The 27,418-nt window shown below is 44.3% G+C and overlaps 1 protein-coding gene across 8 annotated transcripts in view; it reads left to right on the forward strand.

Moving 5' to 3' along the window:
- The window catches only part of ATE1 (arginyltransferase 1), a 409,370-nt gene that overhangs the window by 270,638 nt on the left and 111,314 nt on the right, over positions 1 to 27,418 (forward strand). For all 8 annotated transcript variants that reach the window (XM_085602676.1, XM_085602719.1, XM_085602709.1 and 5 more), the window contains 2 exons: positions 1,499 to 1,531; positions 26,266 to 26,447. In XM_085602676.1, coding sequence (XP_085458802.1) covers positions 1,499 to 1,531; positions 26,266 to 26,447 — 215 coding nt within the window. The remainder of the gene's footprint in view (positions 1 to 1,498; positions 1,532 to 26,265; positions 26,448 to 27,418) is intronic.

The following is a 27,418-nucleotide window of genomic DNA, read 5'->3' on the forward strand; positions in this document are numbered from 1 at the left end:
TGGAATTAGTATTAAATTCAAAATTGGTTATTGGGTGTTCGATTATGGCACATCAGTGGATTTTATGAACCGTAAAAACCTATTTGCTTGTTTCCTCGATAATATTTTGCACTCCCTTGGAAATGAAATCATAGATGTCAGACACCTTCATTGATTAATTTTATGCACCTTATGAAGGGTTTATTGAATTTATACAAGTAGAGTGAATATTTCAAAAGTAAGCCCTTTGTATAACAAATTCAAACAATATACTGCTCAGAAGATACTGTAAACCCACACATAGTACAGTGAACACACCTACAACCCCACCTCAATGTCAGTAGAGATTTACTATAGCCTCAGCTATTCAAAGGTCCAGTATTTATTTTGCATTCTCTTTTCTATCTTTTTTGTCCCAACTACCTCAGTTCAAAACTGGGGTAGTTTGTCTTTTTGTATATAATTTGTAATACTGCCATAAAAAATGTCCCAAAAAATATTTGAACTCTCAAAGAATGTTGGAGCTGAAGGAAGTGACCCGATTAGGGCCACCCGGGTCACTCGCGATCACCTCGCAGCCTTCCACACAAATGAAGAGTCGGTCAGATAGTAGAGAATACAAACCAAGGTATTTATTAGTATTCGCTCTAGCGGAGTCCAGTCTGACTAGCCTCCTGAGTTGCTACAGAGGGGACTGACTCTCCCCAACCATACATTAGTTGTTATACATTTCCAATGCCCAGCGAGACCTACCCAAAACTGGAAAATTCAAGTTGGGGCAGGCTAACAAAGGAGACACAGAAGATGAGTTGCGTTCCTGGGATCGGGTACATGTTATCTTCACTTCAAAGTTACTTTGCCCATGCCAGCTACGGTAGAGCATGAGAACAAGGAAGGTATGCAAAGGCACATTCATGTATTCATTAAGACAGCGGAGTTCAACCTTGAAGAAATACAAAATATCAGCGCTGCTTTCTGCTGAGGCAGACAGAATGAGATAGAAGTTAGTTTTGATCATCACACAAAATGGCGGCTGTGGGCAACATGGTGCCGCAAATGTTAACTTAAGCACAATGCCAATAGGGGGAGCCGATTGGATGTATTTTTCCAGTCCAACAGGGCATACATTTGAAGGCAAGGTGCATAAGATGGAATAGCACTGACACCAGGAGTACCAACAGCAGGAGTGGAGTGAAGTCTTATGTGCTTACGCAAGGAGTTCTGGGCTGTCAATCTGTTGTTTTAATAAGGACCGGGTAGGAGACAGAAGTGGCTATGGATTGGTGGAAAGTCTTGAAAATGTGGCTCTGTCCATTTCCCCGACAAATGGTTTGGCTAATAGGGTTGTTTGTTGGCTGGCTACCGGAAAACTTTTACATGGCGGTATATATATATATGCATATATGTATATTTCATTGTGACTGGTCTTGTGATATTAATGTGTTTTCTTTTTGTCTTGTTTTACTTCTCTTTCTTTTGCATGTCCTGGGATCATTTCATTTCACTGCTGGCACTCCAGTTCACACGCTTCCTCTGTGATTCACCCCTGGAGGTAAGAATGACACATTGGCTTTGAAATAGTTTCTACCCTTTTGGATCACCACAGTGTAATTTACAAGCTGAAGAATGACAGACTGACTGGTCATATGAATCAAAAGCAAATCCAGAATGGTCAATCAAATACAAAATCATCAAACATAATATTTCTTTAAAATAAATATGGTCTGTTGGTCTCAATAAATTGGTAAACCTCTGGCTATCATAGTATTCCACTGGTCATCATGGAATTCCTAATCTTTTTGAACTGGTCAGTTGCATTTTCACATAAGAGCACTCAAACAAGTCATGAATGTCAGCACAGATGTGACCCCAGTGCAATATGCTACATGTAGTTTTCAAATTGACAATGCCATTCTAATTATTGTGGTCACTAGAATCAAGTAATCACTTGGTAAAAACTACAGCTCTACATATCACCAAAAGAGCTAACATTTTCCATGTTTCCACATGTGTAGACATGCGGCATCTAGGTATTCTCCTTGACATTTGCATTACTTCCCTTGCGTAGCCTGCTTTTCTCAGTGGATAGCCTATTTCCCATTGCCATTTTCAATACGTGCCTTGTCTGGTGCTGTAGCCGGAGGGCAAACAAGCTATTCTCCATGGCTAACACCTTCCCTGGCAAACACTGAACTTCTGCCTAGCTAATTTGTACTTCCCTCAGCTAATATATTGCCCGGCTCTAGTACATCACTCCTTGTACATTTGCCAGGATCTGTAATCTGGGGAATGCTGACCTGCTGCTCCATGTGTCTTCATTATTAGTACTATGGTACTCTTCTGGGCATTTTACTGAATTGTTTTCCAAGATTCTGCACCTAGTCCCATCTCAAGTTACTTCACCAGCTAAAAAACAACTTCTGCCAGGTCTGGTACTGGCTCTGGTTTGATAACTTTCATCTCCGCTCCATGGTCTTCAACTAATCTACCCCCATCCCTGGCATTCTGGCTACTTCACAAGCCCTGAGCCCAGTGGGTAATGACACATTTTTAATTCCTTACTCTTGAAGGCTAAATTCCTGGATAGGGATTTAGGCTCTCAGAGAGGCAAGACCATGACTCTGATGTGAGTTTGGAAGAATGTGTGGAGGAGACCTCATGGACTTTGATACACTTTCTCGGTGCCGTGATATGTTAACCTGTGATTTGGCTTGTCCTCAAGTCAATGAAATCTTCTTGACCAATGAGTAGGCTCTGATATCACCCATACTCCAACATTGGGGTATTCTAGAGGTGTTTAGTTCTTCTTGAGATTGACATAATTGAATTTCCCGCTGAAATATGGCAAAAACACATTTTTACCCTAGCAAGAATTGGGTCACATGCTTTATTTTGCCCACCCACCTTTGGTCCCAGTCATGTGTGATCTTCACTACCCTGAGCAGAAAAAAAGCTCTTGCTTGATCAACCGTAGCAGATATTCTGAACTAGGAGTCCAGTTCATAGACTATGCAACCTCTTGTATTCTGACTGGATAATTCAGGGATGCTTTGTCTGTATGCTATCTATGTGTGGAGCTAGAGAACAGAAGAAGCCGGTTCTGCCTCTTCCTGGAGAGAGAACCCTCTGAGTATGTTGAAGGGGAAATCGCATCCATGTTAGGTGCATCTTGGCATTCTTCATAGAGGAGATTGAGGCTCTAGTCAGAAGGTTGACAAGGATTTCGCACTCCTTTCTAACTTTAGTGGCTCAAACCAAATTATTGTATCTATTTTGATGGAAGTTATCTTTTGCCACTGAATTGATGGTGGGCATGCCCCAGGCAGCTAGCAACCACCTGCAGGACAGAGAACTTCCTGATATCGTTGGGATTCAAATCCGCTGTCAAATTTGACTCTGAGTGTAGAGCCCAGATCTTCTAATAGAGAGTTCTAGCAGTAGATTGCTCATCTTTTGAATATTCCCCAGGTGTCAGACTGAATCCGGAAACATTTCCATAGTACCTCTGCGTGCTGGAAGATGGTGCTGTGTGGCTCTTCACTGACGCCGTTCCGATCCGGAAATGACATTCTTTGCCTATATAGGTGCCACTCCTGTGCGCGGACGTCAGTTCCTTTCTTTACGCACCACCAGACACAAGTCCAGAGCTGCTTCTAGTATGTCAGAGACCCTTAACTCGATTTTTCTTCTCACAATTTTTTTTCAGTGCGCAATAGATGTCACCTCCTAATAACTGTCACATGCAGATGATGTCATTGACAGAGACCCTCCAGGTATGCCAGTGGTGTCTGGAGTCAGGCCATGACTCCTAGAGCAGCTGGAGAGACTGTGCAACTCTGAACTCAAAGGCCATCAAGGATCTCAAGGCGATACTTTGTTCCCAACACAAGAAGACGCAGCGTCGGGACCACTCCCAAATCCTGCTCCAAGGCTCTATTCCAGTAACACTCCTGTTCCTGGAGTCGATGGGGCCTCTCTAAAGCCTGGTCTTTGTCGAACTCCAAATCGTCCGGTAAGCACAGAAAACACAAGAAGTCGAGCAGGAGTTCCACTCCTTCGTGCCATTCCCACTCCCCTGATGAAGTGCATGGGTAGCACCAACTGTCTCGTTCCCGCTCTCAAAGTCAGCCGACTTCTGAGCTGATCCGCAGCTGGTTCTGGCACAACCTGAGTTTCCAGGGCCTTCAGCCATGCTGCACCAAATTGAAGTGTTCCTCCCTGCTATGCTCTGGCTCTTCGTATCTCTACCGGCTCCTCTGGCTTGTTTTGGGTCCAATGGAGGCAAGTGGCCTTCCACATGGACTACCACTGCCATGCTTGACCTCGGCGTTAGCTGGACACTCTGAGCCACTTCTGCGCTCAGCTCCAGTTCTGATGCTGCACTCAGCACCCAAACCGAAGTCAGGTCTGGGTTTGTCAATGCCGACCTCGCCTTCTAACGAGGTGGTGCCGAATGTCTTTTCCAACACCAACTCAATACTGGGCCTTCTACAGACGATGATGCGCCTGAATCTGAAGGAGGCACCAGCCCCTGTACTTGAACTTACGCATGGTAGGCAACATTCATTGCATTCCATCTTCGGCACTGACTCTGACAGCGACTATGACTAGGGAGATGAGTTTGCTCAGTCCTATGCCGAGGATAATTAGTACTAGAACTTGCAGGAGGCTAGTGGGCTAGATACCTCACCGGAGTCTGCTATTTTTTCTCACCTCCTTGCCCAGGCACAGAAGAACCTACCCCTATACTTTGCTTATGCGTAGGGCAGCTGAAATCCTTGATCTCCAGCCCCCACCATGGTGGTGAAAACAGATTTGCTGACTAAGGACCCACAAATGGGCCAGACTACTTCTGAGCCTTTTCTCCCTTTCAATAAGGCCCTGACAGACACCCTCCTAGGGGCTTGGGCCAAACCTTGTACTGGCACTCCAGTTAACAGACAAATTGCCAGGCGCCATCACCCTGCTCCAGGCAGCCCTGCCATTTTGTCACAACACCCTTCTCCAGAGAGCCTTGTCTTGTAGGCTTCCACCAGCTAAACCTCAGGGAATGCAAGTGAGTGAAGAATTTTTGAAAAATACCACCTAATCAGGAAATGTAGCCCTATGACCGATCAATGCCTACTGTTTGTTGGGCTGTAACACTCATGCCCTTTGGGATACTGTGGCACAAGTTCTCCCTGTTGTACCGGAAGATCTTCGCCCTGTTCTTTTGCATAGGATTCAAGATGGCTGTGATTCAGCCAAGTTCACAATTTGTTGTGGCTTGGTCACCACCGACTTCGCTGGGCCAGCTATAAGCACCAGTGTTGCCATTCATCGCCATGTGTGGCTGCGATCTACTGAGTTCTTGGGCAATGTCCAGCCCTCCCTGATGGACATGCTATTTGATGGGACATGCCTAATTGGGGATAAGGCTGACCGCTTCAAGGAGAGTAGGGCCACCACTCAATCTCATTGGCCTGTCTGCCCAGCTTCGCCACTCACAGCAATTTCACTGTTTTTTTCGTGGTTTCGGCTGAGGCATCTCTTGCTGCCAGCCTGGCCCACCTCAGCTGGGAACCCAGAAGTTTTGAGGCAGATGTACCCACTACCCCCGTGGCCTAGGTCAACGTGCCATCCAGCCCTCTGTCCTCTCCACCCACCTTAGCCACATCGTCCCCACAGCATTTTTCACCGTCCACCCAGCAAATGACTGAGGACAATATCTTCATTTTGTGGCATGAAGTGCATGCCCATTTTGCCAAAGGACTGTTGAGAGGGTGCCAGTGCAAGAAGTAGGACATGGTTGTGATACCCCACCACTTTCTGGTGCCATAGAAGGACAGAGGTGTTTAGCCTATTGAAGATCTGCTCCATCTCAAAGCCTTCTTCCTGGAAGGAGAAATTCAAAATGCTCACCCTCACCCGAGTTTTGTTTGCCCTTGACTCTGGAGACTGCATACTGACATTGGACCTGGATTTTGCCTATTTCCGTATACCCATCATTCCGCCACTTCGGCGCTACCTGCGGTTCATGGTAGGACAGGAGCAGTTTCTGTCCTCTGTGCCCCAATTTGGTCTCACCAGCACCCCTCTCGTGTTCATCAAAAATAATGGTGGTGGTGGCAGCACACCGTTGGAGGTCAGAAATTGGAGTCTTCTCCTACCTTGACAACTGGCTGTTGAAGCGGAGGGCTCGCACCAAGCAGTCACCAACCACATCCAAACTACCTGGCATCCTTGGAATTCACACCTGACTCTTTCTAAGACACTCCCCTTCATTGGAGCCAATCTGAACATTATTCGGTTTCGTGCCTTTCCCCCGGAAAGAGTCAAGTGCATTCAGGCTATAATCCTGATCTTTCAGCCTCGGTCCTGGATTTCAGTGAGGGAAGTTCTGACATTGCGTGTTTTCAGCAGTGGTGAATAGATTTAGCCAATTTTTTTCCCGTTTGTAGAAAAAACCTTGCTCTTCCTCCAGGTGTAACCACCACTCGTGATCTGCTAGGCGCCGATAGCTGGGTTTGTCAGCCCTGGCGTTCAATTAACCTGCCAAGTGGTTGACCACCAGGAAGATTCCTTAGTGGTCCAGCCATTTCCTAGCACAGGGTCCATAACTCCACCCCACCCTGTTTGTTGCAGTACCACATGGCGGTGGTGTTGTCCGTGTGCATCTGTATCAGCCTCCCCTTGTTGAACAGCCGGAAGGCTTGCTGCTTCAAGCAGATGGCCTCAGGTGCATAAGGTTGATATGGAGCCGGGGCTCTGCTGAAGACCAGAGGACTCTGAGCTCCATCTCTCCCAGGTGGTCGCTCCTGCCCAGAATTGACTCACCAGACACCACTGTCATTTCTGGATGGGGAATGGGGAGGGGTCTGCCACTTATCCAATCACAGTCCAGTAAACACCATTGCAGATCTTTCTCAATCTCCTCTGAAATCTGAACTTGGTCATAGTGGTCCCCTTGATGTAAGGTCCACTGGGACCTCAGATCCACCTATGCCACCTGGCATGCTCGACCAACAGGATGCAGAAGGCCATCAGTGCACGTTGGAGTTTCCAAGGTGTCTCTCACTCAGAGACGCGTTCTGGTTCGGGTGGAACTCTGGACTCCTTTATACCTCTCCAATGATTCCACTCCTGGCCAGAGTTCTCAAGAGCAGAACCAACCACACCCAAGTCCTCTTAATGGCTCCAGACTGGGCACAAAGAGTATGGTATCTAGAACTCCAGGGCTTGGGCATTTGCCCTTTAATCAGACTGCCCCTCCGGAAGGATCTGCTGTCGCCGCAGAAAGGACCGGTTTTCCACCCGGCCTTCACAATCTTCACCATCATGCATGGAAATTGAGCAGCACCAGCTGAATGTCTTAGATCTCCCTCCAGACGTAGTTGATCTCATCTTGGTTGCCAGACATCCCTTGACAGAGTGTAAACCTGTCACTGGGACAAGTTCATGGTTTGGTGCAATTCCAATTTGTCTATGTACTGTTGTTTGTTCTGTCCCTCACCCGGTAAGGTCTTGCTTTTTGCATGTTTTAAAGGTTATCTTTTGGCCTTCCTGCGATTGCCTGATCAACCTTCATTATTTAAATCACTGGTTGTGATGAGGTTTTTGAAAGGGTTGCAGCTTCTGGTTCCCATTTCTTCAATGGGACCTCGATCTTGTCCTTATGTTTTTTTAATGTGTACTCCATTGCAGCTGCTCCACAGCTGTTCCCTACGGCTCCTCACCATCAAAACCATGTTCCTGATTGCCATTACCTTAGTATGGCATGTAAGTGAGCTTCAGGTTCTGTGTGTTCATCCACGATACACCACCTTCTTCCTTGATAAGCTGGTTCTGCGAACTAGGGCATCCTTTCTACCGAAAGTTGTAATGCCCTCCCTCGTCTGTCAAACCATCACCTTACCGGCATTCTATGTTCCGCCTCACCCCTCTAAAGAGGAGGGGAGACTCCATCGCTTGGACCCCAAAAAAGTGCTCAGTTTCTACATTGATTGTACCAGGGACCACTGGGTAGACTATCATTTCTTTGTGGGTTCGCCAGAGTGTAAAAAGACAAGGCTGTGCTGAAGCATACCATCTCACATTGTGCTCTGCATTAAGATCTGCTATGCACTGGCTAAAAAGCAGCCTCTGTAAGAACTGCATGCTCATTCTGCCAGGGCTAAAGCTGCTACCACTGCCCTAGCACTCAGAGTCCCTGTCCTAGACATATGCCAAGCATGTGGGCGTCTCTCCATTAGTTTTCAAAGCACTGTTGACTGGACAGCCAAGGACTTTCTGGTTGAGTCCATTCACAGCCCTCCTCCAATTCGTTAGTGCTTTGGATATCTAGTCAGAAGGTGAGGAATACGAGGGCAGAAGTCCCTAGCAGAAGAAGTAAGTTACTTACCTTCAATAACTCTTTCTGGTAGAGACTTTATCTAACCGCAGAATCCTCACAGACCCTCCTATCCTCCCTATTCTGTGATTAAACTCTGTCCATTAGTAAGATCCCAAGTCTAGGAATCTGTACACTCGTCTATCAATTTGCTTTTGGGGCTCTACGTCTGGTGATGCGGACAGTCTCAAAAGCAACTGACATCACTTCTGGAGCTGAAAGGCGCCTGTGTGGAGCCACTCAGCACCACGCTACGGTGCACGGAGGTACTATGGAAATGTTTTTGGCTCTATTGTGACGCCTGGAAAATATTTACCGGGTCTCTACCAGAAAGAGTGTTACCCAGGGTAAGTAATTTATTATTTTGGACCACAATCCCAATGTTTCAGGCCTTGTCCTTCATTTCAGTCTGGATGACTGTAAGGTTGCTGGGATTGCTGGCCTCCTGCATCCAGCTGATGAATTATATTGGATGGCATATGCAGGCTCTGTACTGGGACCTAAAGTTCCATGGGCAGAATACCAGGGAATCTTGTATCCAGATTTTGGAGGAGACTGCAAAAGACCTGTAGAGGTGACTGCTGGACCTCAATTGGGTCGGTGGCAGACGCCTCTGCTTAACTCACCCAGATTTGACAGTGGTGACAGATAACATCGCTTCTGGGTTGGGGATGCCATCCGGGAAAGGTGAAGATCAGAGGCCTATGGTTTCCAGCAGAAGCTCGACTCCTCATCAGTTTGTTGGGGTGCTATTCACTTGGCATTGAAGGCCCTACCGCACACTATCAGAGGATGGCTGGTTCAGGGGCTCATGGACAATACCTCTGCCATTTGGTACTGCAGCAAGCAATACAGAGTCTTGGGTGAGCCAGAAAATCTTCTGGTAATGAACCACCTGGAGGAATATCTAAACACCAGGGTTGACCAACACAGCCTCCGACTCCTAGCCAGACTATGAGTGACAGCTAGACCCAGAGGTCGCCCAGCACATCTTCCATCCATGGGGAAAACTCTGGCTCAATCCACTGTGGAGACGTCAGCACTTTTGTACGTTGGAGTTCCCAAGGGGACTTTCTGTTTGCATTCTGCCTAGAGTAGAGCTCTGGCCTCCTGTATGCGTTTCTGCTGCTACCTCTTCCGCCCAGAGTTTTGAAGAAAATCAGGAATTACCTGACCGAGTTACCCTAATGGCATGCATTGGGCCAGGAGAGTGTGGTACGAGGAGCTCCTGGGTATGAGCATCTGTCCTCTGATTAAGCTGATGCTTCTGGAGGATCTTCATCTCTACCCTAGCCTGCTCAATATGCATCTCATGCGTAGAGATTGAGTGGTGGTAGCTGACTGCATTTGACCTTCCTCATGAGGTCATTGATATCATCTTGGTGGCGAGACGTCCCTATATAAAATCTGTATAAGCCCGTCAGACAAATTTGTGGCTTGTTGCTGCACCTGGCAAATTGATCCATTGCAGCCAAGTTACCTGAAGTTTTGTTGTTTTTATCTCTTGCCCATCAAGGACTTGCTTTGGGCATTGCTAAAGGCTATTTGTTGACTCTTGGCTTTTTTGTGGTTGCCTGATCAGCCTACTTTGTATAAATCATGTGTTGTGATTGGATTTGTGAAATGTTTGCAGCACTTGTTTCTGCCAAAATCATTTGTGATGCCACAGTTGGACTTGAATTTGAGTTCTCACTTTTTTGAAGTGCACCCCTTATGAGCTGCTTCATAGTTGTCTGTTAAGGCTTGTGCTGTAGAAAACGGTCTTTATCATCGACTTAACATCAGCCAGGCAAGTGAGCGATCTGCAGGCTCTTTCTATGTACCCACCTTATACATCATTTCTTCCAGATAGATTGGCGTGGACTATTGAAGTTTGTTTTCTGTCACATTTGGTCACTCCACTTAATTTTCAGGCTGGCTGACCCCCCTTCTAGCATTGTTAGCTCCACAATATCCCCCCAAGGAGGAAGAGAGACTCAATTGTTAGGACGCAAGAGGACACTAAGCTTTACTATAGATTGCACCAACGTAAATCTGATGCACAGTCCGCTCTTTGTGGGGCATTGGTCCATTGGTCCCCTGATCCTTGCCAAGAAAGGAGCTTCCAGAGTCAGAGCAAGAAACACGTTGTCAATTTTCAGACGTTTCTACAATCAAGTCACATGGGTAAAGTTTTGGATAATCCAAGCAGTAGGTGCAGGAATGAGATAATGAGAGGCAGTGAAATTGGGAGGTTGTGTGTCCTTCAGGTGTATCTAGATATGAGGTTTGGCAATATCACCAGTCTTCTTAAACAGCGAGTTTTGAAAATCACTTCTCAAGCGCCTGTCTTGCTGGGAGGCAAGAGCTTCTGGTCAGTGCTTCAATATGGCCTAATTAAAAGGTGACTACTGCATGTTATATCGTTAGCCATTATTACAACTAAATATCGACAACAGGACAGAGGAGAGAACTTATGAAATGATAACCGTGATGTTTGCTTTATCTCTAGTAGTATGCCCCTTGGGCTTTGTTGTAGTAGTTTTTTTGGATACATCTACTGGCAGCCGGGTGTTCGCTGTTCCATCTTTTTTTTCTTGAAATGAGATGCATGAGAATGACAGCACAGCTTTTGTACCACTAATTCCTTCCATGGATTGATAATGGGACTGTTTGTTTTTTGGAACATGGTTGATGTTGTGTGACGTATATAATTCCAAGGGCTCACTGCCTGCTAAACTTTGTGGAAATTCTAAGGACTGTTTTCTATCCTCTCTTATGTTGCATAATTTCTTCACTCTTGAAAACTCAATCCATCTCTCCCCTTCATGTTTTCTTGCCCTCTCTTCAAATTACTCCCCCTCTCTCCTTTCTGCCTTCCTAGGTACCCACCTTACTCGTCTGCTTTCAGCTTTCCAAAGTGTCGTACATGGTTCTCGTATTCTTCACTTTTGATTCTTTCCTTAGTTTATCCTCAGTCCCTCTTTCCCTCTTTCCCTTACTGACAACTCCTCCTTCCGTTCCACAGCACACCCTCACTACACCATTCCTTTGGCCTCTCCTTCCTCATCACTCCTTTCTTGATTCTGCCATTTGCATTGCTTCTGTACTCCATGCTTCATTCCTCTTTAGCATCTCTCTAGACCACCTTTCCTTGTGCCTCAGTCCCTCCAGCTGCCCTCACTTTGTTAGAACTTTACCCCACTTTGATTCAGTATTGCATTTAATAGCCTGAATCTACACTGGGTTTATTCGTCCAGGGTCTTCGAATGGGCACTGAAGAAATCATAGTGCCGAGTACCTGGCACACGAGTGCTTGGGATTGAAGCCATGGGGGCCTATTGAATAGCAGTCAAAGCATACGTGTAAGTAAGCAGCGATTTACTTCCATTCATCCTCCTGACAAACAAAACTGTCACACGCTTTTCAACCTGTATCCCCCTCCAATAGTATTCATTTCCCATTGACCTTATAGGGATCACCCTCTTAAATGCCTGACTTTTTGAGGCAACAGGTGGAGAGGTGTGCCAAAGCTGCTGTGTGCAGAAGGCCCGTGAAAGCGCTGCGGTGGGCCACTTTCCTCGCATTCCTCTGCTTTGGAACACCAGTACTTATTACAATTTATAGGAAAAGGGCTTTTATCACTTCATCAGGCCTGCTGAGGGCTCACACAGGCTCTTCTGTGCGAGGTCAGGCTGCCAGCCCTTCTCTGCCCCCACCGCTCCCGTTTTATGGGCATTCTTCGGGGCCTGAATTACATTTTCTCTGACTGCACTGGCATATGTCTTCGATTAAAATACAGTTAAGAGTAAAGGGGGTGTACACACAACCGGTAGGAGGAATGTAGAGGCGCTGTTTTGTAAAAAGAAGTCCTGCCGAGCGCGTGAGTTCCTGCAGGGAACGGGCACGTGCCGGTGTGAGTCACTGCACAGCTCCGGGAGGGTCGGACCTGGATATGTGTGTGTGTGTGCGTGTGTGGTGGGGGGGGGGGGGGGAGGGGGGTCGGCCATCTTTGTGGTGAGGCGTACCCAACTTGCCAACAAACATTCTGTGAAAGTGGTAATTAGCATTAAAATGACTCAATTAGAAATATATTACCAGTGACCTAACTATGATATCACAGGAAATTGCTATCACGCTACCCACGTCAAAGCACGGAAAGTAGTCTGAGAACACAGCTGATAATAAATAAAATGAGCTTATTGGGTCTAATAACCTACTGCGTAAAACAAATGAAGCAAGCTGTAACCAGACCCTGTGTGGATTCAAAATTGGTCGTTCTGCTTCTACCGATTCAAAATGTTAAGCATGCATAACTAGAGGTTTTGTCTAATGGGAAAGTCGCGAACTTTGAGCCTGTGGGCAGGGGTTAGAATCGCACCTTTACATTGAGTATAACATTTTAAGATCTTGGACAAATCGCCTGTAATTCAAAGATGAAAAGTTCTCGCTTGATAACTTTCAACACTACCCTTACTGTGCAGCACTTCATTGCTCTTTTAATACCAATGTCTACATACAAGAGGCGCCCTTGCCTGCTCTGTAGCCCCACAGTATACACTATAATGAAGTAAACAATTGCCAGACAAATGTATTCCCACCAGCCATGAAGTGATAGTTACCTGACAGTCTGGTGAAAAACTGACTAGGTGGCAAGCCTAGTAAGTTGTTTTTTCCATTATGTGCCACCTGGAAAGCCATTCTTGGCTCAATGAATAGCACTGAGAGCTAGCCACATCACCCTACCCACCCATAAACATAAGGACTGAGCTGGGACGAGATATAGAGCAGGATACCAGAGTGAAATCCCCAGCTCCGACGACGTGGTCTTGCATTGGCGGAAGAGTGAAGCAGTTGAAATGAACTGGCTATTCTGCCTACCTGAACTCATGCCGCCTCCATTAGGCTGTGCTGCACTTTGTTTTATTTTGTGTTATTGTGCATTATTGCAGTATTAATATAGCGCAAAATTCCCCTATGTGGAGTTCTGAAGCGCTTGCCTACATGAGTAGAAAACTCCACCGTGTAGGGTGTGTGGTTGGAAGAAAATTGACTTTGTTTTGAACCTATGTGGGAAGTGTTTCCATGTCATGCTTGATGACCACTGAGATGCGGTTATATAGTGGTATGGGAGACAGCACTTAGCAGTGTGTTGAATGATAATGTGTGCGAGAGATGCACAGTTTTATGGTTTTCAGTATGCTGGTATCTTTGAACAGCTCTGCATGTCCTTTTGTGGTATTTAATATGATCTATTCTGCTTCGCTGGTTGCTGCACTGGGTTGTCTAATATGAGATTTTGTGTATATTTGTGGTCTGGAACTGGAATGGTTGGAGGGAAAGAGAAGTGGAAAGACCTGGTTGGATGGGCATTTTTATTATAATTCCGTATCTGAGTGTCTTTGTGAGATGTAAAGAGGCGGTCATGTTGGATAGTTATTTGGTAGCTGCAGTGGTGGACTGTACTAATGTCCTCCGAATTGTCTAGCAATGTGTGACAGATCTCTTCCATTATTTCATGCCTGTTTATTTGGGGATGGCTGTTTTTTGGCTCTACAGTGCTGGTGATGGACAACTCTGATAACAGATATGTCTTTTGTGAGTTTAAGACGTAAAAGTTATAATTTGTTGCCAATAGTTACGTATTATGGTTTTAGTATTATTGTGGACCATAACTGTTAGATATGCAAGTACATAACTATATAATGCTATGGTGAATAATAGGTCAGCCCTTCTAAGGTTACCTGCATATTGAAAGCAGTTTGCTAGTTAAGTTGTTTGCAATTCATAGGTTGTAAGCTGAGGATTGTGCTTGAGGGTGTGACTGTTTTCTGGGCTCTGTTGCTGGTATGTGAGTGGTGCAGTTAACTAGGAGATAGCCATGTTTTCAACTGTCTCCGGAGTGTGTATGCTCCTGGGTGCTTCTAACATTGCCTGGTAGATAGTTCCAGAGCTTGGCGGCTTGTACTGAGAAATCGTGACTCCTAAGAATGACTTATGTGGTATGATAAGTGGTGGAGGCCTGGATGGCACCAAATGGGAAGGAAATGCAGCGTCAAACCAAGGTAGGATATTGGGGTACAGCATTTTCACGACACTGCGCTCATGTTTCCTCGCATCTGCCTTGGCAGTACACCCGGACTATATGTTGCAGTCAGATTCATCCCCTCCGCTTCTATAAATGTTCATTTACAGCCTACAGACCATGACCTTCTCCTGTGAGAGCCTAGAGGCATGTGGCTGCAGACCAACAAAAGGATGCTTTGAGCACAGCACTGCCTCTGAAAGGCTTCAGTCCTACCTGCATCTCTACACTCTGGCCGGGCCCACATCTGAGCCATGGGACTTTGAAAAGAGGCGCTTCTGAGTTGAGCTATATCTCCAGGAATTTGGGTTTGAACTGAGGAGAGACGCATTCACATAGCATCTCACTTCTGTGCTTCCTCACCTGCAGTATTTTTCTAGCTCTTGAGCATACGCGTATATATTTGTATGTGTATGTATGTTGTGAGACGTCGAGGCGAAAACGTAGAGGGCTGGCGTCTCGTTTAGAAACAAAAACATTCCTTCCACACTCAAAGGAACCAAAAACAAGATTGTCCAGGACGAGCCATACCCACTTTCTTACATAGTCATTGTGCAGTATATCTCAGTTGGGTGGATTGCTGGAGTTGGTCTCCTGTGTGGAGGGCCTGGCAGGAAGGAGGGTGACTGAAGGCTAAAGAGTGTTCAAAATGCCGCTTTCCACATGACTTTGGATGCTTTAGAAAAACACTGTATGGAGAATGGATGGGAGCACTCTGTATGTCTAATATGGAGATAGATACGAGTCAAACAGTAGGTGAATTTTGGTGCTTTTACTTTTGTTATATTCTGAACAAATTATTGTTCAGTATATGAGCACAAGGTTTTTTCAGCCAGCATGGGTTCCTCTTTGGCTCCTTGAGCCAACAAGCTTTTTAAGGGTGTTAAAAAAGGTAAGACTGGAATATCAAATGTACATCTGTGTTTGCGTGGGTTAAAAGTTATCTGCATGTGACTAACAAAAGTCAGGAAACAGTAATCGGTGTGCACAAACACAGTGATACCCAGGCCGAAATCGTGATACTTTGTTATCTAGAACCATGGCTGATAATACAGTTTGATCTGGAAGGCACTGTAGACAAAAGCCGTTTTATGAAGCAATTTGAGAAAGTCCTAATGCATTGGATGACTTCATGCACTAGTTTGTTATTAGAAGATGGCGATTTTGTTTAATCGAGACAGTGTGGCGAAGACAGAGTTGGATAAGTATGGTATTGGCAGCACTATGCATAAAAAAGAAGGCTTACAGGCACTTTGTAGGGCAAAAGTGGAGCAGATAACAATAAAAAATATGAATATAGTTGAGTTAACACAGATTTTTGTTTGTCTAAGGCTTTTAACATTTGAATTAATAGATTTTGCGTAATTTAAATAAAGAAGTCACTGCGCTCCCTGGATATTGCCATACAATAGTTTTAGTGGAATTAAAAAAAGGTATTCCTGCCCTTTGCAGTCCAGATTTAAATTCAAACTCAAATCTGCATATTCAGTCAGTCAGATCGGAACTATGCAGATTTGAGTTTGAATTGAAATCTGGATTGCAAAGGAAAGGAATACCTTTTTTTATCCCACTAAAACTATCGATTGGCAATATTTAGGGTTCACGGTGACTCTATATAAAGAGACAAAATAGAGCACACATGATTAATTCCCTAATTGTATGGAGATTTAGTGGCACAACCTGGCACATTATACTTCAACTTGTCATAAGAAATTAGGATCTGAAACCTTTGGATATACGTCGGGATAACAAAGAACACTGACATAATCCTACGACAAATTAGGAAGATATTTTAAAGTATGTATTAGTATGTCCTAAAGAAGGTGGGGTAAACCACTATATGTACCACTGAAATGCTGCATCAACAGAAAATAAAACAAAAATGTTAATTGTATTTAATGTGTTTGACAGGAAACCTATTTTGTGTGTTTATAATGTGTGCTTATGAGACATGAATATTATTATTTATTTTATTTTGAAGGTTATATATAGTGCAAACATGACCCTTGCAGGAATCAGAGCGCTTTACATGAGTCGAGAGTAGGAAACAAAGGAACATATGAATACATAGTTAACACTTGAAATACAGTTCTCAGTTGCGTAGATGCAAATGTACAATGTTTCATGAGAATTTCCTTAAAAGTAGGGATTTTACTTCTTTTTTAAAGGAGGTAAAAGAAGGGTTCCATCTAGTTTCAGGCGGCAGTGCGTTCCAAATCCTAGGAGCGATTCCAGAGAAGGCGCGGTTGTATGTTTTCTTTTTGGTAAAGCGTTGTGGTTTCAGTAGAAGATTGCTGGTACTTCTGGAGGTTCTGTTTCCACAAGAGAGCACCAATTTGTGGGCCGAGTATCTCGTAGTATTGTGATGTAGGGCTTTGTAGGTCATGCAAGCGATTTTTAGTTCAATTCTGGCTTAGAAAGGAAGCCAGTTAAGAGCTCTAAGGTTGGGGGTAATATGACAATTTCTTTTGAGCCCATGATTAGCCTAGCCGCTGAATTGAGTGAGGCTCTTAGACGGCCCGTTGATGATTTGGGAAGACTGCATAGCGTTGCACTCCTATAGTCTAGTCTCGGGATTACTAATGCTTGAACAGCCAGTTTGAAGTCATTTGCGAGCAGGAATGGTTTTAGTTTTCTCAGACTGTTGATCTGAATATTTGCGCCTTTTGTTACAGCACTGATATGTTTCTGCATGTTAAGATTTCTGTCCAGTATTATTCCTAGCGATTTTGCTGAGTCAACTATATGAGGTTGGCATTTGAGCGCTGTGAGCTGTTTAAGCCATTCTTCTACATTGGTGGTTGTCTGCCTGCCAGGTCTGGGTTTTTTTAGAGTTGAATTGAGAGTTGTGACATCGTCTAGAGAGGTGATCTTTAAGTATAGTTGTGTGTCGTCAGCGTTCATATGATAATGTATGTTTGAGGAGCTGAGAATTTCAGTCAGGGGTTCCATGAAAGGGTTGAAGAGTGTAGGCGAGAGGGATGAACCATGTGGAACTCCTAGAGTGACTGGGACGGCCATAAATAGGGATTGATTGACCCTAAATCTTTGGGATCTATTTTGGAGGAAAGAGGCAAACCAATTTAGAGCTGATACTGATAGGCCCATTCTATATCTGAGAAGGTCTAGAAGATTATCATGTTTGACAGTGTCGAATGCCGAAGAGAGATCAAGAAGGATTAGTAGACAGGCTTCGTTTTGGTCAAGGATTTTTAGTGCCTCATCTATTATGTGAGTCATGGCCGATTCAGTACTGTACCCTGCACGAAAGCCGGATTGGTTGAGCAGGTTGAAATGGTCAATGTGGTTTCCCAGCTGGCTGTGAGCTCATTTTACAAGGAGTTTGGCCAAAGTTGGGATATTAGAGATCGGGCGGTAGTTATTTAGGTCTGTGTGGTCTGCCGTTGGTTTCTTTAGGATGGGTGATACCTGGCCAGATTTAAGGCTTTCAGGAATGATTCCTTGAAACAGAGAAGTGTTGATAATCTTGGTCCATAGAGGCAGAAGCAGCGGTATGAACTCTTTTAGGTAATTGGCAGGAAGAGGGTCGTTGTAAAAATTGGGTTACAATAGGAAAATCTTTTAATGAATTGATAAGTGATGTGGATTGTGTATTAAATATGAATTTATTTTGTACTGTACTAATTTTTACACAAAGGAAAAAAGGATATGTTTTGATAGCAAAAAATAAAAATGTTATGTATTTTATACATGCAGTAAAACGTGTAATTCTTGAGAATTGTAAATAACTGTCACGATTTAGGCCATCTTCCCACTTTAGATAGTTGATCAATGCATCTTCTAATCATTGATGATTAGCAGCTTTATGCTTTGGCAAAGTCACAGCACAAAAGGGAAAATATTTTTGTTTCTAGTAGTATTCTTACAGAATGAAGACAAAGCCAAGCGTCACCTCTGCATGTGGAAGTAAGTTCCCTTCTTTCTTCTTTCGACATGAATCCAAAGCTCCCAATTTCGTCTGTTTTCCATCAACTTCAAAAACTTTAGTAATTGGACTGCTGAACGATGTCCCCACTGAAAACAGCAGGGTCTAAGCTGTGCAGGAAGATTTCGGCCATGGACCCAAACGTGGTACTTTTGTGGTGCTTGGGCTCTGGGAACGTCTCTAATGGCAGGCAGCAGGTGTGCTCTCATAAATCCCTTGTTGATTCAGGACCGGGAGGCTAAACAACAAAAATAACTGAAGCGTAGGTCCAGCTCCAAATGGCAGACCAGGTAACTCCTGCTCTCAAAGCCACTCCGATTTAAAATCCACTCCTGGTCGATGTCTGCCTGTAAGTCCAAGTCGAAGTTTCAACACGAGTACAATTAAGCCAAGCGGCACTTGATCCGTTCCCACCACTAAAAGTCCAGTGTGATGGTCACAAAACAAAGATCACACTCCCACAATGCCTTCAGAATGAATCCTTTAATTGGTCCTGACATACCCCAAATTTATTGGACCTTGACCACACCACAGCAAATTACGGACCCCTGAGAGGCCATGCTGCAGATCTTCAGTGCAACACCTGCTCCCTCTGGCACGCCTTTGGACTCCACATAGCTGCAAGAGTTTCCAGTCACACTTCTGCTGGCAAGAACACTCTTGATGCCTTCTGCACACGCCAGACCCACTACCCGGCCTTTGTCCGCACACTGACTGTTACTCCACTTCCAAGATCCAAGCCATTTGTTTCTTTACCAACTCAGCTGGCACAGATTGATGATATGATCCAGACGGTGCTCTCTAACTCTGGACCCGTTTCAACTCAATCCAGACATACTTCATTACTATGAAATTACAAAAGCACAACCAGTGGTTGTACAGTCCTTTCACAGTCTATTCTATTGCCTCTGCCCTAAGGCCGGACCTAGCAGAATGCTAGCACTCTTTTTGGTTTTGATTTTGACCCTGTGCAAGAAGAAGCCACTGCCCCTCAACATAGAGATGATGATGTTGAAGAAGGGGTCAAGTTTCTTCCCCCTCGTTATACTGAGAATTTATTGTATATATACTTTAAAGTGCTGATGGGCTAGGCACACCTCCTGAAATAAAGCTAGACTCACCACCTGAACCTCCAGCAGAAAAAGCACTTTGTTTGTCTCCATCCCCCATCCAGAGTGCACAGTGGCGATAGATTTATTACTGTTGGGTTGGAAGGAATGGTAACCTGGGAGAGGTGAAAGGTAGAAGATTCTGGTCTCAGACAGAGCGACAACTCCCTTTCAAACTTCTAAAGCTTCAAGCGATCTAGGCCTTAGAAGCCTGGATACCATCCATTAAATGGATGGCTGATGCAGATCCTTGCAGACAATATGACAGCCATATGGTCCTGCAACAAGCAGGGCGGAGTAAGTGACTTGAATTTTTTGTCAGGGTGCTGCACCTCTGGAGAGAGAATGCTGGACAAGCAGAACTTCTTCTTGGTCACCAGCCACCTGGTGGGGTCTCTGATAAGCTGAGCAATTTAGCATTTTTCTGGTGGACCGCAGTTGTCAATTTCATCCCATGGTGGCACAGGGCATCTTCGGGCAGTGGAATAAGTCTTGGCTAGATCTGTGCGCTACTGTTCAGTGGGTGCAGTGTCAACAATTCTGTGTGCTGTAGTTTCCTCCAGGGCACTAATTAGATGGCACATTCTGGCTGGAAAAGAGGGAAGTACTACTATACACATTTCCACTGCTACCATTCCTGCCTTGATTTCTGATGACGATCAAAAGAGAATGGGCCCAATTAATTCTTATTGCAGAGTCTGACTTGGCCAGGAGGGTGTAATACCCAGAGCTGAGCATTTGTCCTCCGATCAGATGTCCACTTCAGGAGGACCGCCTGTCTCAGCAACAGCATAGGATCCTCCACCGGAGTCTTCACCACCTACACCTCAATAAGTGGAGGGTGAGCAGCAGCAGCTAAATTAGTTGTACTTGTCAACTGAAGTTGTTGTTGGCATCCTTGCAGTCGGGCGCCCTTTCACAAAGTCGATCTATGCTGAGTCCTGGGACAAATTTGTTGCTTGGGGTGGTACCCGAAAGATTGACGGTTTACAAGACTTTCTGATTTTATTTTGTTAGATAGTTTATTAAACCAGTAATGTCTTGAAGTGGGCTCAGTAAAAGGTTATTTGTCAGCCCTTTTGATCTTTCTGTATGTAATTGACCAACTGTCTATGTTTAAGTCCCCAATTGTGAAGCGTTTTATTAAAGATTTGACTCTCATGTTTTCCTACCAAACCAATTTGTTGTGCTACAGTGGCATCTGAACTTGGTCTTGACATTTCTCATGTGCAAGCACTTCGAGTTTATGCACAGCTGTTCCTTAAGGCTTTTGACTCTAAAAGCAGTCCTGCATCAGCACGCCACATAAGTGAACTGCAGCTGCTTTTGGTGCAACAGCCCAACACCCCCTTCTTTCCAGACAAATTGATATAGAGGACATAGATGGGCTTCGTACGAAAGGTGGTGACTTTCTTCCACGTTGGTCAGAAGATCACTATTCCTGTGTTTTTTGCCTTGCTTCACCCATCGAAAGAGGAAGAGAGACATCATTGCTTCGACCCAAAAGGGGGCGCTGAGCTTTTACATCAGCAGCATAAAGGTAAAGAGACAGTGTGTGGATGAGGAGTTCTTAATAAGGCTTTCTGGTCCAAATACAGACAAGGTGATGCAAAAGAGGACCCTGTCGAAGTGGATTATCATGTGCTCAAAATCTTCAACACACTGGCCAAGAGCAGTACCCTGTTGTAGCGGGTTGACCCATTACCCCAGGGTCAACCCGCTACAACAGCTTTGGCAAAGAGTACCTGTTCGAGTCATCTGCTAGGTTGTGATTTGGGGTTGGTGCATACATTCACAAAACATGACTGCCTTGACAGTCTGATCCAGTGGCAACAACACTTTGCCCTAGCAGTTCTGTAGGACTTTTTGTTCTAATTCCACTCCCAAGAACATCTACCTTTGGGAAGCATTGTTACGGAGTCTATTCTAAAGGTGAGTAATCTGTAGGTAGAACTATCTGTCAGAAGAACAAGTTACTTACCTTCAGTGATGCTGTTTCCTCAATAATCTGAGGTGTGGCCTTTTTAGCACCTGAAAAGGTCCCATGAGAAACCAGCACACTGTCTCAATCAATTTACACTATATTCCACATTTGAGGGCGCTGAAGAAGAAAGATACAAGAAATTGATGTCAGTGCACAGGTGTAGCGCTTATATGCGGCTCCCCTCCTGTCACTTCCGGGATGGTATGGAATCATCACAAAGCCACATAACTCCACTTATTGACAGTTGGGAGCTTTGCTGAATTGTTTTCCAGAACCATTCTGGTACCAAGGGATATTCTAAAGGTGAAGAATCGGTGGTTAGATAAAGTATCCACCAGAAACTGGGTTGCCAAATTAAATTAACTTTTTCTGTTGACCTTGTATACCATTTGCAGCAGTCTGGGAGTTGTCACAGAAGTACATAAAATGAAGTCTAAGGAAACCAAAGGTGGTTTTCACCTAAGTTTAAAGTTAGTCAGTTGTGTAGCTATTAAGATTGCAGACAGAAACGAGTCGTAGTCATGCATGGAAAAGCTTTTCTTATTCAAAGTTGGGTAATATTAAGCCTACAAATTTGGAGAATCTGTCCTTAAAGGTAGGATTGAAGAGGGATCTGTTCTGTGTTGCATCTGTGTTTCTGACATGGGAGCCTAATTATCATTTTTAGATTGAACATGTATGGCCCTTGCATCATTCATGGCAAACGTATTGTATTCTAAGCTTATACTAGCCTTTGTACCAGCCTTCTTCAGCCATTAACTTTGTTTTGCTCCGGGACTTTCAGCCATTGGCTCAATGCTTTGTCAGCCACATCTTGGATCAGTCAACAGGTGTATTTTAGTCTCACCCCTATAAGTGTGGTGTTAGCCAAGACCTTTTGATCTTAGTCAAATTAGTAGTTGAAAATGCTTTTAGGACCTTACAGTCAGCTGGCTTCATCCATTGGTCTCTTATTGTGTCATTTACAAATTTCTTCTGCCCACTACAGCATACAACATTGGGCAGTGTGTCAGTCCACTGCAGCCATTGGCTACATTCACTGTGACTTATGGCATTTTTCCTTTTCACAAGGAGTACATCAACGTACAAAATAGTTCCCTTGATTGCCAGGGAATACTATGGCAAGGGGTGCTTTTTAAGACCATAGTCTTGCTTTTAATTTAATTTTTGCTTTTAGGTTTTTTATGTTTAATTAACGATTTAGTAGGCCAGCAGTTCCCCAACAATAACGTTTTGCAAATCCCATGACAAAATAAAACAAGCATTGACAAAGCCAAAAAGGCTGACAGCAAATTCCAGACCAAATGGCTTTGCCAGTGCTTAGATGGAAGATCATTCTACTCCCATGTCCCCTTTTATTCTGTTGGACCAAAACACTATTCACATTTTAAAAAAAGGCTGAGAATGTATTTATTGTAAGGCATGAGGCAATGCTTTCCGTCCCAAGAGATCTTCTAGGCAGAGTGTGTGATAAATAGTCAGTCAGTGATTTAGGAAAGTTCTATTGAAGGACAAGGGCAGTGGTGTCCTTTTCAGGTAGGTGGAACCAGTGCTTAAATTGTAAAAAAAGAAAATTAAAATAGTTCTGGTAACAAAATATTTCTTTGTAGTGCATCTTCAACTTCCATCTCTTGGGTGGCCCACTCCCAGCATTGGTACAGCCAGATTGAGAAGAACACAAGTGATAAGGATGCGGAGAGATGTAGGGTTAAGCAAGTTAAGGAATTACCATGACTGACGGGGGTGGAAGAAAGTCTTGGGACAATGCATAGACGACAGCACATACTTGGCTGTGCCAACCTCCACCTACCTAGCAGGGACCATTGTGTAGGTCCTACCAAAAACATTTGCTTAAGCTGTTGGCTAGCATGAAGGTTTCAAAAGTAGCAGAACCTCTGATTGTATTAGCCAGTCCATCAGGGAATGCCAAATGCTCATTATGCTTCCTCCACCTCATAGGTTCTGTTTACATTTGTGTTAGTGGGGTGGATTTGCACATGCTCTGATGTCACTTGCCTGACCAAGTTCCCAAAACATACCCAGGCAGTCTGATAAATATTCAGCATTCTCGAAAAGGAGGACTTCATCCTTTCTTTTAACGAGAAAGATCCACAATACCTGTGATGTCATGCTTTACTGCAAACAACCTGAGGATTGTCAACCTCCAGCACTAAGTGTAGTTGGTTATTCCCTTACTTGCACCCTTTGATGACTGGGCCATTAAAATTAATTACACTAGGTGCGGTTGGAGCTGTAGATCAGCATTCCATAAAATTATAAAATCTGACAGAAGAAAAACTGATTCTTTTCAGAGAGGGGAGGAGGGTCTAAAGCGAGCCTTCACCTTAGATTTCGAGGATTGGTGGTCTTGCACATATAAGTTCCAACCCTGGCTGCATAGTACAGAAGGGGAGATGGATCCATGGTTGACTCACCCCTTTGCCTTGCATATTAGTGTGAGTATAGATGGATCCACCAATAGAGTTGTAAGTTGTTATGAGGTGCATTTGAAATGCACAATTAAAATTCCTTTTTTGATTTACATGTTACGGGGTTCACATCGGAGTTCTCTCACCCATGCTATGTTGTTATGTGTGAGTGTGAGAGTAGCGCAAAGAAAACTCCCACCTCTGCTTAATTCCTTCCTTGGTTTTACAAATTTCAGTGAGTGTGATACTGAAAGGGAAGTGACACCTCTAGTTTCGGGGACTTCCTCATTACAACACTGTTCCCATACTTGAAGTTTTTACTACAACCCCCCGAAATCCATGAAGTGATCATGCAAAAGTCTGGGCAGGTCCTCCTACTTCTAGGATACAGGGTGCAGTAGGGGTAGTGGAGAGAGGTTGAAAGCTGGTTTCAGAAAAAAGATCAGCCACCTATTCTGCCCATATTATTGAGGGGCGTGTGGCGGGGTGAGAAGATGGGAGGTTCACAAGGAGAACTCTTTCCTACCTTGGTTTACATGTTACAAATGATGATGTTGCTGGGTATCTTCAAAGGAGGCTCCCACATATGTTTTACATGTTGTTGATGGAGGGTCCGTAGGCTGGAGTCCTAAAGTGAACTTCCACCTCTGATTTACACAGCATGGAAAAAGGGTAGATTAAAAGAGTTCCTCCTCTTTTCCTATAGAAATCACTGGTGTTAATCTGCACGATTTCCACAAAAAACATTCCGACCTGTGCTTTACATGACACCTTGAGACCTGCACAACTTCTACCATGGTTGGGCCTGCGAAGCATACTCTCTAAAGTTATTTGCTCCTTCTAACTGAATCTCTTTGTAGTTGCCTAGGCCGAGCTTGCTTGGAAGCAGTACAATTGTTGATTTGTTTACTTCTAGTTTTCCTCTTCATTAAATTCCTCATGTGGGTACCTTCCATTGAGTGTATTGCCCTGATGAGGTAAAAGGATTGAATGAATTACTTTATTATTGCACTGATATTATAGCCTTATAGCCCGCCGTAGCGGGCTATACCGGCTGTTAAAGGCCCGCTGCAGCATTAAAGGCCCGAGCCGAAGGCGAGGGACTTTAACAAAGCAGAGGGACTTTAAAAGCCGGTATAGCCCTGCTACGAAGGGCTATAAGGCTATTAGAACATGCTGCCACTAGAGGGCAGAATGTTCTAACAAAACAAAGCCTTCAGGGAGCGCGAGGGGATTGAAATCCCCTCAGGCTCCCTGAAGTCTTTGTTCACAGCCAGAGCTGTGAACAAAGACACATTGGAATGTTGAAGCTCCGGGCTTATACCAGCCATTATAAGCCCGGAGCACTCCATTGTTTTCAATGGAGCTCCCAACATTCCAATGTTCTAATGCACATTAATGAGCATTTAGAATTTCTAGGTGCCGACCTTACTCTGCTGATACAAGTGCAATGTGTGAAGGGAATTAAGGCATTTAACTAAACTAGAACAGAAAGGCCCTCAAGGACTGCATAGTTTGGTTCCTGACAGTTAACTTGAATCATTATCATTGTCATCAATGTCAGACTCTTATTTTGCCAAGAGGTTTTCCCTACTCTATTCAAGCTATGGTCTCCCTCTTCCATCGTCATAATATCTCTCTCTTAATGCTCATATAGAGACTTGGGCAAACTCCCTTCCTTCATTATTGCATGAAATCCATGACCACTCCACGATCCTTCATCATATAATGCTTAACTTAGAGTTTGGCAGATGGGTATTCCATCACCACCTTATTACAAGTATCACAGGATATAATGCACATGTAATACGGTAGTCAGGATATCCATCATGTTTGTGGTGGAATAACCTGGCTGTCGCACTCTAAATTAGGCCCCAAGATCTTCTTCCTTCATTGTCATACTCTCTTCCCTCATTATTATTATATTGAGTGTGACTTCCTCCCTTTGTAGTCATGGAAGGCAAAGACCCCATCATCTTATGAAGATTAAGACCCGCTTTTTACATCGTCATATAAAGACTAAGACAAACTTCTTTCTATCTGTTATCATGTGGGAACTAAGACCCCCTCTTTTCCTCTCATAGAAACTAAGAAATCCATACTTCATCATCGTATGAAGACTCATACCCTTTCTTTCATCATGATAATAGAGACTGAGGCCCTTTCATTCAGCATCACAATAGAGGCTTAGGCCTTCCTTCATTGTCATATAGTCAACAAGACACCCATCCTTCACCATCATGCCAGTAGTTTGCACAGAGGGGACCCCCTAACATAGAATTTCAAATGTATCAGATCCTGTTTTTTCACAGCTCAACTTTTTGCCACTACTGTGGAGCAGTCCTCTTTTTCTGTTGAATGCAGTGTTATTTTTCTCTCCATATAGGCAGAAATGCGACCTGACGGACCCGACTGTGGCTATGGCTCCTTTCACCAGCAGTACTGGCTTGATGGGAAGATTATTGCAGTGGGAGTCCTCGATATACTGCCTAGCTGTGTGTCCTCGGTGTACCTGTACTATGATCCTGATTACTCCTTTCTGTCTCTTGGAGTGTACTCTGCACTGCGGTAAGAGGTGGAATAAGTCTACTCTTCACATGCGTTTGTCTAGACGAGGCTAACCACTCCTACAGCTCGGCATATCCTACGCCCTTCTGAAACTGTACTGCAGCTTCCTCTAGAATTCCACTCCCCAGACAACATCACACATAGAGGTGCACCTACACTTACAGCTTTGTGTCTCAAAGAGGCCACTTTTTATATAAACATGCTTTTGTGAGCACTTAACGCACAAAAGTGTAAAATCGCATACTGCTCTGCCTAGTGCCTAGCTCTTTGACATAGAGGTACATCTTCCCATAAAGCCTTCTGTGTGCACTAAAGTATAGCTTCCTAGAGAGCTTTGTCACATAGCACATTAAACAGACTTCCCCCACAGCTATGTGATCTTAAGCTCTTTATGCACCAAGATGCTGCTTTTCCTTAATCATTGTCTCATATCACATTATGCACAGAAATGCAGCTTTCCATGTAATATTATGCAAAGACTTTCTTTATACAAGAGTGTACTAGGTGCCACTTCACATATAGTGATGCATCCAGAATACTTTATAAACAGGAAGCCTTTTCCCACCGAAATTTGTCACGCAGTATGTTATACAAAGGTGCAGCTCTCCATACGTTTTGATACCAGACCCTTGTCCTCTGATGTGTGCCCTAGACCGCTTAATAAGGTTATTTGCTTGGGGACTGTCATTTGTGCATTTTCCATAGTCTATCAGGGGTATAATATGTTTGGTGCAGGAATTTAACTGGAATCAGGTGCAGCCAACTTGAGATTGGCAACTCCAGAGGTGCCATCTTGGCTTCCCTCCATTCCTCTTCCTCCAGCTGTGTCACATTCTATTCCCTGCAATGGCCCAAGCAATTGAATAAGTCTTGTGCATTCACCACCAACGATTAGTGCATTTGAGAAATGCTTTTCCAGCCCCAGGGGACAATTACCACCTTCACCTCTATTGGATTGAATTCCTGGAGGA

The sequence above is a fragment of the Triturus cristatus genome, chromosome 1_2 (genome assembly GCF_964204655.1).
Source record: "Triturus cristatus chromosome 1_2, aTriCri1.1, whole genome shotgun sequence".
Classification (NCBI taxonomy): Eukaryota; Metazoa; Chordata; class Amphibia; order Caudata; family Salamandridae; genus Triturus; species Triturus cristatus.